The sequence below is a fragment of the Triturus cristatus genome, chromosome 1_2 (genome assembly GCF_964204655.1).
Source record: "Triturus cristatus chromosome 1_2, aTriCri1.1, whole genome shotgun sequence".
NCBI classification, from domain to species: domain Eukaryota; kingdom Metazoa; phylum Chordata; class Amphibia; order Caudata; family Salamandridae; genus Triturus; species Triturus cristatus.
The window spans coordinates 589,477,238-589,491,293 of record NC_140580.1 but is presented as its reverse complement, the minus strand read 5'-3'; the positions used below and the strand labels follow the sequence as shown (position 1 = coordinate 589,491,293).

The window sequence follows — 14,056 nt, the reverse complement described above, 5'->3', positions numbered from 1 at the left end:
GCGGAAAGAGCGGATCGCAAAAGAACCAGCCAGCAGTTCTAGACAATTGATGTGTAAAGAGAGTTCTGTTTTGGACCAATGTCCAGCTGTTGAAATGTGGCTGGGGTCGGACTTCACCATCATGTCTAGAATGAGACCAAAAATATCCCTCCATTCCAGGCATCCATGTGGTAAAACCACCACTGCAGCTCGTGATGTGCCTCTTGAGTGAGAGCATTCTGGTTCAAATAGGACAAGCCTTTGCGCAGGTGAGCAACTTTCAGACGCTGTAGAGCCCGATAATGGAGGGGGCCGGAAAAAATGGTTTGGATGTATGATGCCAAGAGGCCCACTAGTGGTGCTAACAAAGTATGATTGTTGGTTGGGAGAGAGATATGTTAATTTCCTTCTTTATTACTCTGATCTTCTGGGGTGGCTGGGACAGAATCGCTGGTGCATCCCAGAAAAGTCATTTGGTGTCCAGGGAGAAGGTCTGACTTGTTGTTTTGTTTTTTTAAACAGATTTTATTGAAAGATTTACGATCAGCAACTCACAGGTACATTTGTATCAACAGACGCCTTGAGGCATCCCTTAGACTTCCGTCAGTTTCAAAGTAAAATACAATATAATGGTCCCCAACTGCATTCAACCCACCCTCCATGAGTCGTTCCCACTATGCAAAAAGAGATCTTACATAGGACAGATTGTGTACTCCTACCACGGCATGGCACTTTAGTGTCTTTAGGGTATCAGGATAGCTCATAGGTTCTTTCGAGCATTAGCTGCGTGTGCTACAGGGTACTGTACTCTCGGCTTCCTCATATTGTCCTAGTGCGGTGAGGCTCCCGGGGTAGGCGACCTATATGACTGCGGTTCACCCTCCTTTAGACAGTCCACGAATGTCTACCAGGCCCGTGCTACCTCCATCGAGCGCAGCCCTCTCCTGCTTGGAAGAGAAGGTGAGCGAGATGCAGATTTAAAATTCTGATCATCCAGGTTACTCTTGGCTTCTAACCTTTAGTTGGATAAAAGTCTGCCATCTACTGATTTTAGGGCATGTGCAATCTGATAATAAATTGTTTTGTGGTGCTGGTTGCTCTTCAGGGTTTGATTTCAAATACCAGGTGGGGAGGAAGCAGTTGTATGTGCTTTATCTGTTGGGAGACGAGAACCACTTACACGCCTATGCATGTCTGCCCCTGCTAGCGTTAAGAGATCCAGTCAGTTAGGGTATAGATTACTGTATGGATTTCCAGGGTATTCTGATTCAGAAAATAAATAGTTTTAATGTGAGTGCCTACAGTCGGTGCTAGATTTGCATTCACCAAACCAGGCATGAGCTTCATCTAAAAGAGACATTCCACCTTTGTAAGCTGTTCTGGATATGCCAGTTTGAATGTAAGCATCACTTCAGTTATAGTGCCGTCACTAACACATATTGGTAGGCCGGTTTCTGCTCTCGCTTATCCCCAGTTAGCCACCATTGATGAACACAACACTATCAAACCCCTAACCATTAGAATTAAGCCTGCCTCTTCCCTCAACTAAATGCACCTATTACACCTCCATGCAGAGGACACTGCCAGAGATGCCTAAAGATGCATGTTAAGTGTGTATGTTTGAGCCCTTGGTTTACTTAAAATTAGAAAATTGGAGCAAGAGAGTTGTACACCTTCAGAGCCATTGTGGTAGTCCTTATGTTTGCTCTGGTGCATTACATTTGAGGGGATTTTGGATTCTGGCTTGCCTGTGGTTCTTCATTTGCTAAAGACCCAGACTTACTATGGTGCTTTACATCCAGGGACAGGATGGAAACTGTTGATGTTATTGTACCTTGCTCACTAGGTCAGTTCTGGTGTAGTTACTGTGATTGATGTGCTGAAGATCTTTTGGTTTTAATATTAACTTACATCGGTGACACTAGGCTCATCCTCTCTCTTTCAGAAGACACAGCAATTACCCAGGGTGATTGCATGCAGTGTGTGTCTGCGGTTGCTGACTGGATGAGCTGTATTTGCCCGAAGGTAAACAGTGAGAAAATCAGGCTTGTCCTGTTTGGTAGAGGTGTGGCGCAGCGGCCAGGGTGCCTGACTCTGGACTACGGGGTTCACGGTTCGATCCTTGGCGCCGGCGGCAGGTTAGCCCAGCACCATGTGACTCTGGGCAATAGCTCACTTAATCTTCCCGAGGGCCCCCAGCGCCGGGACACCACTTCGGAGGTAGCTGTGCGCTTTACGAATACTGGTATATATTATATATCTCTACTAGCCCACCATCTGGTGGTCCTACAACCTTGGCCTTCCCTCTCAGCCCTCGCAAACTGCAAGAAACCTGCTCATTGTTGACTATCAGCTTCTTATGGCGCACCAAGTCATTAGTGTGCAGCTATGCGCATTAACAACCTCAAGAAGCTCAGAATTATTTTTTTTAAAGCTGTCCTAAATAAACGTAAAACAGTGACCCAAGCCCTCATTACGTATAGGTGGGACTACGGAAATGTTCTCTATAGTGGCATTTCAGTACTTGTTATCAAGACACTAAAAGTGGTCCAGAACACAGCTGCAACCTGCCTCCTCCTACTACCGTCACTGCCCATTTACATAATTTGCATTGGCCTGTCCCTAAGCGTTCCCTTTAAAAACTTCTTACACATACCTAGAAAGCCCTTCACATCCCTGACCCTTTCTACCTCAGCAGTCGCTTTCCACACAACTTTGCTTCGCATCTTACCTGCTCGCTCACCAGCCTCACATCTGGAGTGCTAGCGCTGACAGCCACTGCTTTTCTAACCTTACCGCTCTCCCTACCTAGCTCCTAATGGTTAGAATAAGCTTCCTCTATCTATTTGTTCGGCAGTATCGCTCTCAGAATTTAGGAAGAAACTTAAAACCTTCTGTTCTAACTAGCATAGTTTCGAATGCGCAGGCGATATCTTTTTGTTCACACCAGAATGCGCTGGCGGGTGAGATGCGTGCACTACAAATAACATAACACACCTCACAAACTCACCTAGCTGTGGTTGGTTACGTATAGAAGCACTGAGTTCACTTTTGATCTTTGCATACTGAGGCAAAGTGGATACTGGCCTAACTATGCCCTTTACACACCGGGCCTGTGTGAATACTTTCATGGCTATTGTATTTTTCATAGCGTGGCAATGTAAAAAGTGGTCTGATTGTGTTGTTTTATATATTGATGCATAGTGGAAACGGGCATGGCAATGATGCTCAATAGACTGATGCAATCTGACATGGGACCATGGCATCAAGAGCCTGCCTTCAACCCAATGAACAATTGTAAATGTGACCTGTTTTAGTGTATAGTTTTGTGATCCAAAGGTCGTACGGAGCTGAACCAGTCTGAGCAACAGCTGCTGTGACACCATTAGTAGCAACTTTGCAAAGTAAACATCTCTAAGCACAATATGCAGCTGTGGCATATACTTGGATATTAATGTTCGCCCCTTACAAGCATTCATAACAGTCCAAATGATTGCATCATCCAATGACCAAAGACATTTAAAAAATAGTTGTGGCCAGCGGATAATTGTTCATCCACACATAGCCAAGATATAACCTTCAAAGTTAGAGATGAGCGATGGGGTGTAGTGCATTTCAAACTTGCAGAACCGGGTGTTAAATTCACCCAAGAGGAATAGGTGTGGTGTTGTTTAAGCATGTTGAACTAGTTGTTAAGATCACTAAAGAGGAATAGATCTGTGTCTTTGATTAAAATGTCTGAAATAACATTCAGGAGGACATCTTGTAAAGCATTGTTGTGTGGAGGTGGTCTGTAGATGAGCAGGAAGGAGTTGTGGAATGTCTGGTCAGGGAAGCAAGGTACACATATAGATTCATGCTACAATGATGTGTGGTGTGGGATGTTGGGGGTTGTTAAAGACTTTTCCAAACCACAGCTATTTCCAACCACCTTTGAGTAGATTTGGGTAACCCTTCGGAATGACCTCATGTGGATTGAATAAGGCATCTTCTCCCAGCCAAGTTTCAATGATGAAGAAGAAGTTTGGCGTTAGATGATTGGTCATAAATTTGACTTCTGATTTTGCTTAAGCATCTTTCATTCATAAGGATGCATGAAGGTGAGTCTGGGTATGACTGGAGGATTGAGCATACGTTGGTGAGTTAATTCGTTTCAGGGATTCCTCTGTTCAGTGAGGCTGCAATGTTCAAAAGATAGGATTGCGGTGTTCTGTTTTCTGGAGTTTAGCATTGCCCGGAGGACTGCAAGGCTTTCTGGTGATTGCTCTGTCAAGTGCTTGGTCGTTGTGGGGGCAAGCAGTGTGAGCAGAGAGGTGTAGCTGATTGCTCTGCCTGTTGCTCCGCAGATTGGTGTGGCCTGTCACGCCAAGGGTGGAATATGTGGAATGGGTTGGATGTTCACTCTCGTATTTGCCTGGCCAGTTTGATAGCAGGTAGTGAGGTAAGTGATGTGTTTTGCTGGAGAGGCAGCACAGATGGAGAAACTTGGCTTAGGTAATTCTTCCATGGTGAAATGAGGATTTGGTGGCTTTCTATTGACTGTTCTGTTGATTGCAGTAGTTCCATTGGTTTCTCAGGTTGGATAAGCAGCAGAGTCCCTGGGCAAAGCAAAGCCCAGGATTCATCTAGTTGGTCAAAGGGAGGGCTAGAGTATTTCATTGAGTTAAGATAAATAGGAAATGATTAGGGATAGAAGGAGGTTAGAAGTGTATTAAATAGGTTTGGAGGGAATATATGGTAGATATTTTTTGGAATGGGAATGCGTATTTGGTGAAGGCATGAAAGCCCTGGGGAATGAGAAGGATATTTCATATTAGGGATGGTTTTTGTTGGAGATGAATGGTGAATCATGAGGGGAAAAGGGTCAATGGGCCAGATGTTTTAAAGAATGTTACTGTTGCAAACAATGTAATTTGCAAGATCATAGAGTTTAGCAACCACAACATTACCAAAACCTCTTTTTGTGATCTGGAAATTCCTTTCTGAATTGCAAAAGTGGTTTTGTGACTCATTCTGAGTCACAGTTTGGTTGGGGTATGTAAGAGGCTTTCCCTCTAATTGTAATTAGATTTGTCAACGCAGTCTCATACCACTGAAAACGTTATTGACTCCTCAAAGGAGGTTGTGACAGACTCATAAGGAGGAAGCCATGCCTGTAGGGTAGCCTCCCCTTTAGTAATAGTGTCAGGTGGCCTTGGGTAGAGGAACAGGCAGTGGTCCAGGGAACCACTGCCTGCTCCCTCTCATGATTTCCCAAATAAGAAACGGTTATTTTTAAAGCATCACTGCTCTGTTTTTTTAAAGAACTGCTTTACAAAACGTTTCCTTTTTAGGTCTCGGCTAGCGATGGCTGCGCTTGCGCAGTCTCGCTCGCGAGAGATAATGACTTGGGAGAAGAGGGGCTTGAACCCGCCCCTCTTCTCCCCTGTTCTCCATTGGCTGGCCTAGTAAATGCTGGCCAGCCATTGGAGAAGAGGTCCCGTCACTCCAATCATGCCCTGTCTTTTTCGGATCGGGGGGCGTGTTTTTTGCGAAAAGTCTCAGGGAGGAGACAACAGCAAAACACGCCCCCGAATCCGAAAAGGACGCTCCCTTTCTCCGAGGCATTTCTGCTGTGCCTCGGAGAAAGGCGGTGGTGTCTTCCGGTGCCCTGTTCCTGTTTACTTGTTTGTATTTAATTGCGTGTGTGTGAATATGTGCAAAAAACGTTAATAAAGTACTGCCTCTGAAAGACATGTTTACTGTTTAATATCACAGTTACACAATTGTTTTACGGTATGATCAGTTTATAAGGGCACTAGGTTAGGGTCCTTCCATTTAGATGCTCTGCAACAGTTTCAAGATCTTACTGTTTCTCGTTAGGTCAAATGGGTGTAATTTTTTAAATGTACGTTTTTCTCGCCTTCGCTTGATTTTGCTCTCGAGAAAGTGCCACTGATAGTAATTGAATGACACTCATAATTACACTGAAATTATGAGAATGTCACACATAAGCGATCTGAAACTTTGGCAATGTTTGCTGTTCCTCTACTCACGCTACCCAGAAAAGCTTCTTTACTGGCCACTTCAAGATGGCTGTTACGACCAGACAAAAGTTAAGTAATTCGTCCCTTTTCCCTTTCTATCTTGGAACTGATCATGTGAAGCTCGGTCTCAATTCTATGTCTTTTTCGGATTATTCTCCTGTTAAATTTAAGAGCTTTTCTTCGTCAGTAGACTTCTAATGAGTAGGAATGACATAACTCGACGTCGGACAGCTCTTGCGGTAGCAACGTTTGATGTTGGTACCACCGTAGGAAAGGCACGACTACTTATTCAAATCACTCCTTAATTTCAATCGCACGGAGATTCGCACCGCCCATGCATGGCACGTGATGCGAGGAAGTAGGGTAGGAGGTGGGGGGGTAGATTGGTCTTGAAGTCTCGCGTGGCTTCCGGAGCTGTCAGCCCGCCTGGCTTTGAAAGGACGCACCGGCGTTGAGTTTTCACGTGTGTTGATGCGGTATGCGTTTGGTGCCTGAACCTTCCCTGTGCAAGACATAAGAGCCATGGCATTTCAACATCAGGGATACTCCGAGGCCGAGCTCCGAACATTGGAGGAGGCGGTTATATGTCGCGAGGCACAGGTGTCCTCCTTGCTCAGCATCTTCGGGGAGGTATTTAACATCATCTTAAATCAAACTCAGCCACTGTCACCCTTTTACTTTTCAGACCCTGTTCCTGAGCTCCCTACCGTGGTCCATGACATGGCCACTTTGGCCGTTTTTGCTCTGCACGGTGCAGACCTTTCCCCTTTACCTCCTCGCTCCCCAATGTCACAGTGCATGCAAAACAACAAGCGATTTTTGAACAATGAATGTGAAAAAATTTAAAGTAATCAGTGACAGCGATTTAATTCTAGTTTTCTTCACGTTTTTTACTTAATCTTAAATTTGCATTCTCTCCGCATGTTTGCTATTTCAAGTTTTGATGTTTCTATTTTTTGGGTGTAGGATATTGCTCTTGTATAACGCAAACTTTTATTGAGTCGCCTGTATGTGTTTACAGCGGGCCACGATTGAGACTCTGGAGTTGAAGTTCAAGGGGTCAGTGCGAGGTTTTCAGTGGTTCAGAAAGGTAGTCGGAATAGATGGTCTTCCAGACCTTGGCGCTTCTGTAGAGCGCACAGCGCAGTGATTATGTTTTCTAATTGCACTTTTGATTATGTGCAAGTGTATGTGAAGGAGGCATACTGTTGTCAAAATACTGATAAAGGAAAGTAAAAGAAAATGCGGCGCTAATAGGTGAGTGGGTACGCTGTTTGTTTGGGGACGGGGGGTGAAGTCAAGGAGAAGCGCGCATCTGCTTTCAGGAGAGAGGAGAAACAAGCATTTCCAATGCAATGGTCTCGGCATTGGTAAAGTTAGAGCTATTGGCATTGCTCATGACAATGCCGTTTCTTTAAATGTTTTAAAAACAAAAACATAAACAAAAATAATGTCATGAGCAATGCCAATAGCTCTAACTTTACCAATGCCCAGACCATTGCATTGTAAATGCTTGTTAGGAATGGAAAGACAGGGAGGTTTCTTACAGTTCCACCATCCCTGTGTTTCTAGCCAATCACAGAGGGTCACAAATAACTACATGCCTAATTCATCGTGCAGGTCTTTCAATAACACCCTGCGACTGGGCACTTTGCGGTGTGACCTATCAGTACATAGGTTGCATCATATAATAAAAAGCAGGTCACAATAACTGTGCAATTTACACCCAATATTTGTGACCTGGCTTTTCGTACATCGAGCCTTGTCTCTGCTTGCGAGGCAGAAAGAAAAATGAATGGGTTCATTCAGCCATTCACTCATAAAACTGTGCATTTAGTTTCAAATGGAAAATTGCTTTGAAGTGTATTTTTTTAGTCATGGTATGTGTTTTATCTTTTTTGTTTTAGGTTAATCAAAGTTGTCCTACAACCAAAGAGGTTCGCAGTCTTTTTACAGACGCAATAGGTGTGCTACAGAAGAAAGGTGTCGTTTTCCTGAAATCACAGAAGCATGACGTCTATCATGTAAGGCAATTTGAAATTTGATGTCAGATTGTGTGGTCGATATATCTGAATAACTTTAATGATTTAACTTGCCTTGAAACAAATTAAGTCAGCCTGTTAGTGGTGCATAGACAGTGTTGGTGAAAGTGGCCGCTGTTGTAAGCACCCTGATACAAAGGGCCTAATTACGAGTTTGGCGGTCCATGGACCGCCAAACTCACAGTGGCACGGTGGTGGTCCAACCACCACTGCACCAGCTGTCCGACTGCCCTATCACAGCTTTGGCGGTCAGACCGCCATTTGACTGACTCAGTCTCCAGGGAACCGCGCTCTCTGTCAGTGGAGTGGCAGTCAGGGCCTCGCAATATGATGGTGGTGCCGCTGCGGCACTGCCATGCATATTACGAGTTTCCTGACTGCCAGTGGTGGCATGGAGGTTTTTACTCCATACATCTTCTAGTGGTCAGGAAACAAAGGGGGCCCTCCAGGTCCCCCCTTGCCCAATGCATGTCGGAGCATGCAGGGGGGCACATGTTCAGCCTCCCTGTGTGCATGCACTCCCAGTTCCAGCATGGCGTGGACTTCACAGTCCATGCCGTACTGGAACCCCCTGTGGTGGTCCCATGGCACTGCCTTTCCAAGGCTCCCATTAACATAAGGTAAGTCCTTGGATGCAGAATGACAAATTTCCTAGCAGAAAGCTTCAATTCTATTAAGGACTCGGAGGCAGGGATTACTCTTTACTTTCTTCACTTTATTAAACTGTAGCCATTTTTATGAAGAAACACAAAAATACTTAATTTCCCATAGCTCTTAGGGAAAAGTCAACAGTTAAACAATATACACTGTCCAATCAGATGAGGCCAGGACCTCTTGATCGTCCCCTGTTGATGTTGCCTCTTTGTCTTTCTTCCTGCTACTGCAGACGGATATGGATATCTTTCATCTTGTTTTGATCCTTCAGACCCAAGAAGAAACATAAATGGAGATGTATGAAGCTGGAACTAAACTGTCCTTGCAGCATTTCTGACAGAAACCAGTTCAGACAATAACACACGGGAACAATACATGTATCAAGCCAGCAAAAAAACAAAGCTACCCACCTTAGCATAAACCCATGATATTATAGGGTGGGAATGATAGCGGGTGGGTTAATCCTTGCCTTCGTGTCCTTAATAGAATTGAAATTTTCTTTTACGATAGCTAGGAAATGTTTCATTCTATGTCAGGACAGAAGGCGAGGATTATGCTGGTTCAAAGCTTATCCACAACCAGCGAAGTAATTCTCGGTACTGGTTTAAAGTAGAACCTCTTAAAGTTTGAATCTGATGACCAGTCCGTTGCATTGAGAATATCTTTCAGGCGGGCTCCGAGAGCGAAAGTTTTTGAAGCCATAGCTCCTCTAGTTGAGTTAGCCAAATACTTTGTTATTGATGCCAGCGTCTTGCATGGCCCATTGGCCCCACCTGGCGATGGTAGTCAAAGAGGCTACCGTGAACGGTTTTCGCAGGGCTATCAACAATTATTGTTCTCCATGGGGCAGAGGTCCGCCGTCATAACCTCATAACTCTTTATATACCTTACCACACATAGCTTTGGGGAATCTGGAAAAGAAGGAAGAGGCACTAATCTAGAATTGCATTTTGTACATCTTGAAATATGAAAAGTAACCCCCTCTGTGTTAAATACTCTACCTGATAGATCAACTGCTCTGACATCAGAGACAAGCCAACACAAAACCAGTCACAAGAGAGTGGCTAACTTGGCTAACAGGTCCTTTCCGGAGAGGTATTTGTTGGATTGCCAAGACAAAAACAGGTTAAGAACTTTGTTGACATCCCACAAAGCAGCGTATCTAAGTGCCGGAGGAAGGGAAGAACACATTCCCCGCAATAATTTGCGCACCAAGGGGTGCTCTCCTACTGGCTGGCCAACAATTTGTGAGTGCCCTGCCAGAATCATGGACCTGAATGTATTAATGGACCTGTATGCAAGCCCCTCCGATGGCAAGGAAATTCAAGATGTGGACAACTTCTGTCCCCACGGGATCCAAATGTCTTTGATGATACCAGCCCAACCATCGAGCCCATGCTAACCTATAACGTTTAATTGTGCAGTCCTCCCATGCCCTGGAGAGGAGGGACACAGTATGTCGCGAAAGACCCAGGACTTTCCATTGTTCCCTGTAATCGTCCATGCGATAAGAGACAGAGACCCCTCCAACACTAAATGATGGGGATTTCCCTCTGGGTCTTTTCAGGAGATCCGCAAAGTGGGGTAGAAGGATTGGAAAATCCCAAGAAAGTTCCAGAAGAACTGGATACCAGACTTGTGATCTCCAGGTTGGGGTCACAAGAACCATGTCCGCATCCTGTCGTCTTACCTGAGAAGAGAGGTGCATGATCATCACAAATGGCGGGAAAACATAACCCCACTCTGGCTACCAGTCTTGGAGGAAATCGTCTATGTCTGCTGCCTCCGGATCTGGGCACCAACTGAAAACTTCGGAAGTTGGCGGTCCAGGTGGGATGCAAAGAGGTCCACAGAGAATGGACCCCATTGTTCATTGAGGGCTTGGAACACTTTCGGATGTAGATGCCAAAAAGGTTGCGTTGCGGAGATGTTGTGAGTGCTAGTCAGCTATCGGGTTGACCGCCCCTGGAAGGTGTTTTGCTGACACCGACATTTGATTCGCTAGACAGTAGCCCCAGAAGTCGTGGACCAGGTCCGACAAATTCTTGGAATGCGTGCCTCTTAGGTTATTTAGTGGACTGCCGCCACGTTGAATAACCAGAAAAAAGGCCCGTAAGCCTGCGACACTTAACTCGACTGCTGGAGTAGCAAAGAAAGAGGAAGAGGCAACATCAACAGGGAACTATCAAGGGGTCTTGGCCTCATCTGATAGACAGTGTATACTGTTGTACTGTTGCCTTTTTCCCTATGAGTTATGGGAAATTAAGTCTTTTTGTGTTTTTCAAAGAATGGCTGCTGTTTAATAAAGTGAAGAAAGTACAGCGTAATCTTTGGCTCCCGTCCTGACATAGAATCTCAGCAAATGGGCATTCTTTTTGTAACCAAAAAGCTGGTTTATTACAACTTGCCATGGAAAGTGTATTTCATTGCAATTTTTGCAATCATTATTGTATTTCACTATTATGCAGTCGAGGGCTTTATATTATTTATTTATCATGACAACTTTATAAAACAAGATATAGATTTCTACATCTTCTTACTTTACCTAGGAATGTGAAGCTTTTACAGACCTTGTCGTACATCACATTTGGTTTCTCAACAGTGCCTAGTTCCTTCAAAGCTGCACTGTGACTTTATCAGAAAGGGGAAAAAGATGGAGACCGGGATTATACGTCTCATATTGTACCCTCTCATTTCTTGCCCCTTTATTCGTAGTACTGGGGCAGTTCACGTTAGGAAACCCTTAAAACATTGTGTAGCCCCCTAATTCATCTATGTGGCCAAGGAATTGGTCATATATGATGGCATCCAGGTTGCACAAAGCAGATATCAAGCTCTGAATTGAGGTGTGAAGATGTGAAGTGGGAGCTTTCACTGAAAGACTAAATATATCCATGGTGGCACAGGAGGAAACCTGAAATCAAAACGAGTTCTTGCCCAGTGACATCTCGATATGAAAGGTGACCGGCTAAACTGTGTCAATTTATAGAAAATACTGCTCAAAAAGAACAGGTACGCAAAATAAAGCACATCCATGTCTACTGTTTGTGACTGTAGGTTTTGGTTGAATTGTTTATTTATCAGCTTTAGAGGAGTTAATTTGAGATGCTGGATGGGCATGCAGGGTAGACATGGTTTAGAAGAGCGATTGCTAACCTTGGAGGCCAGCGGCTGGTAGAGCTGCATTGTAATTCAGGTTGAGCCCTTCATGTGTTTGATACTGGATCGAAAGTGTTTCTCTCCTATCCTCTTTGGAACCTCAGCCATTGACGCAGCAGGTCCATGGACGAGTATTTTTTATAGCTTTGGTATTCCATGTAAATTCCAGAGTCATAAGATACCAGAAGTCCATGAGAGGTGACCGTTAGTAGTGAGTGGGCTGGGATATATTGGAATTTGATTTACTGGTTGAAGGGGGTGAAACCCTACTCAAGCAAGACCACAATCTCAGTAAGGGTTAAACACAAGCAAAATCCAAATAAACCTCTGGTAGCTTGGCACACAAGCATTGTCAGGCTTAAAGTAGAGGACATGTATGAATTAATTATGCAGCATTTCAAACAGTACAAAAGAGGAAAAAACAACACAAGAAAAATCCTGCACCAATTAAAAAAAATAGAGTAAAATTTAATAAATTACTTGACATTGAAACGACAAAAACCTAATCAGTAGAACCGGAGATATGCAATTTTAAATGTTTCAAGTACGTAAAGTGCCTAGAAGCAAAACGTGTGCGAGACAGGGTGAAAGTCACAAGTTCAGGCTGACCATGATGGAGAGCGGCCCGGATACAGGGACCAGGTGAAAGAGTCCAGTGCAAAGAGTTCCACGAGAAGCAGGGCGAGCGTCACGGATGGTCTTCACTGTGCCTTTCCTGTCCTGGCTCCAAGGTGGCTGCTTGAACAATGCAGCGGTGGAAGGTCCTTTGTGTGAAGGCAGGGCGTAGCCTATTGTACTGCAAGTAGGGCTGTGCTCAGCTCCACCCCCCATCCTGCCAGTTGACAGCCCATACAGGCACACCTAATCTCTTTATTGTGTAACTGTCCGGGAGGAATAAACAAAGTCATGTGACACAGGAACTTCCTGCAGACACCTAATGGTTGGGACAAAAAATGCCAACCTTCCAAAACTACTAAAGTATACAGAAAGTGATGGTTGGAATGCTTGAATTAATCTCACCCACTGATAATTACTTGATCCTGTGGGTGAAAAACGATGGATTGGGATGTGGCCCAAATGATTGCCAGCGGCTGAGATTAATTCAAGCATTCCATTCATCACCTTCTTACAGTTGACACCCTTAGTGCGACAGGTATGTCCAGACATCGGTTCCTTGCCCACTGGCCACTGGATTCAATCTATACCTGGCTGATAAGCCCTTATCAGGGAAAACCTGGTCTTGGGTGGCTTCTAATCCAGTTCATTTAGGGCCTGGCTTGGCAGTTCGGGCTGGGCTGCTCCCATAGGAGCAGGGCCAAGACTGATTCCCATATGGCTGAGTCCAAACTGAGATCGTGGTGGGTGAAAAACAATGCCTTGGAATGAAACCCGAGCAATTGCCAGTGGCTAAGATTAATTCAAGCATTCCATCCATCACCTCGTTTATGTCGCAACTTTCTAAAAGTGGTATTTTTATAATTGTAACATAAAATCTGACTTTACAATTAAAGAGGGCATTAAATTACAATTCTTTAGACACCAAACTCGACATTCTCACCTGCTCACAATTGAAAGCCATCACTTATTAAATGTAATAAGTTAACCCAATATCCTAGGGGAGAGTTTTTGACTACCAAGACATGTAAAACTTAAACTTACATGTTCAATCTTTTTAAATACACTGCACCCTGCCCTCTGGGCTGTTAAGGGCCGTCCTTGGGATGACATATATGTATTAAAAAAAGGAAGGTTTAAGCCTGGCATAAGGTTTATTTTACCAGGTCAAGATTGCAGTTTAAACCGCCAACACAGGCTGCAGAGCAGGCCTGAGGTATGTTTAAAAGGGCTACTTAAGTGGGTTGGCAAAATCGGTGCTGCAGGCCCTGGGTACACATAGTACCACTTTACTAGGGACTTATAGGTAAATTAAATGTGCCAATTGGGTGTAAGCCAATTTCATCATGTTTAAAGGAGAGAGCACAAGTTCCTTAACACTGTGCACCAGTGTTACCAGTGTTAAAGTGTGCAGAGTCCTAAAAGCCAACAAAAAATGGGTTCATACAACAGGAGGGGGAAGGAAATTCCTTGAGCTCCAGAAAACAAACTGAAAGTCTGAGGCCAATTGCTGGATTTCAGTAAATGGAAATGGCATTGCAGAATTGGACTTCTACTTAAAGAAGCTCTTTTCTCGATATG

The 14,056-nt window shown here is 44.4% G+C and overlaps 1 protein-coding gene across 17 annotated transcripts in view; it reads left to right on the top strand.

The window, feature by feature from the left end:
• The window catches only part of STN1 (STN1 subunit of CST complex), a 480,640-nt gene that overhangs the window by 335,589 nt on the left and 130,995 nt on the right, over positions 1–14,056 (top strand). For all 17 annotated transcript variants that reach the window (XM_085606821.1, XM_085606864.1, XM_085606874.1 and 14 more), the window contains one exon: positions 7,913–8,029. In XM_085606821.1, coding sequence (XP_085462947.1) covers positions 7,913–8,029 — 117 coding nt within the window. The remainder of the gene's footprint in view (positions 1–7,912; positions 8,030–14,056) is intronic.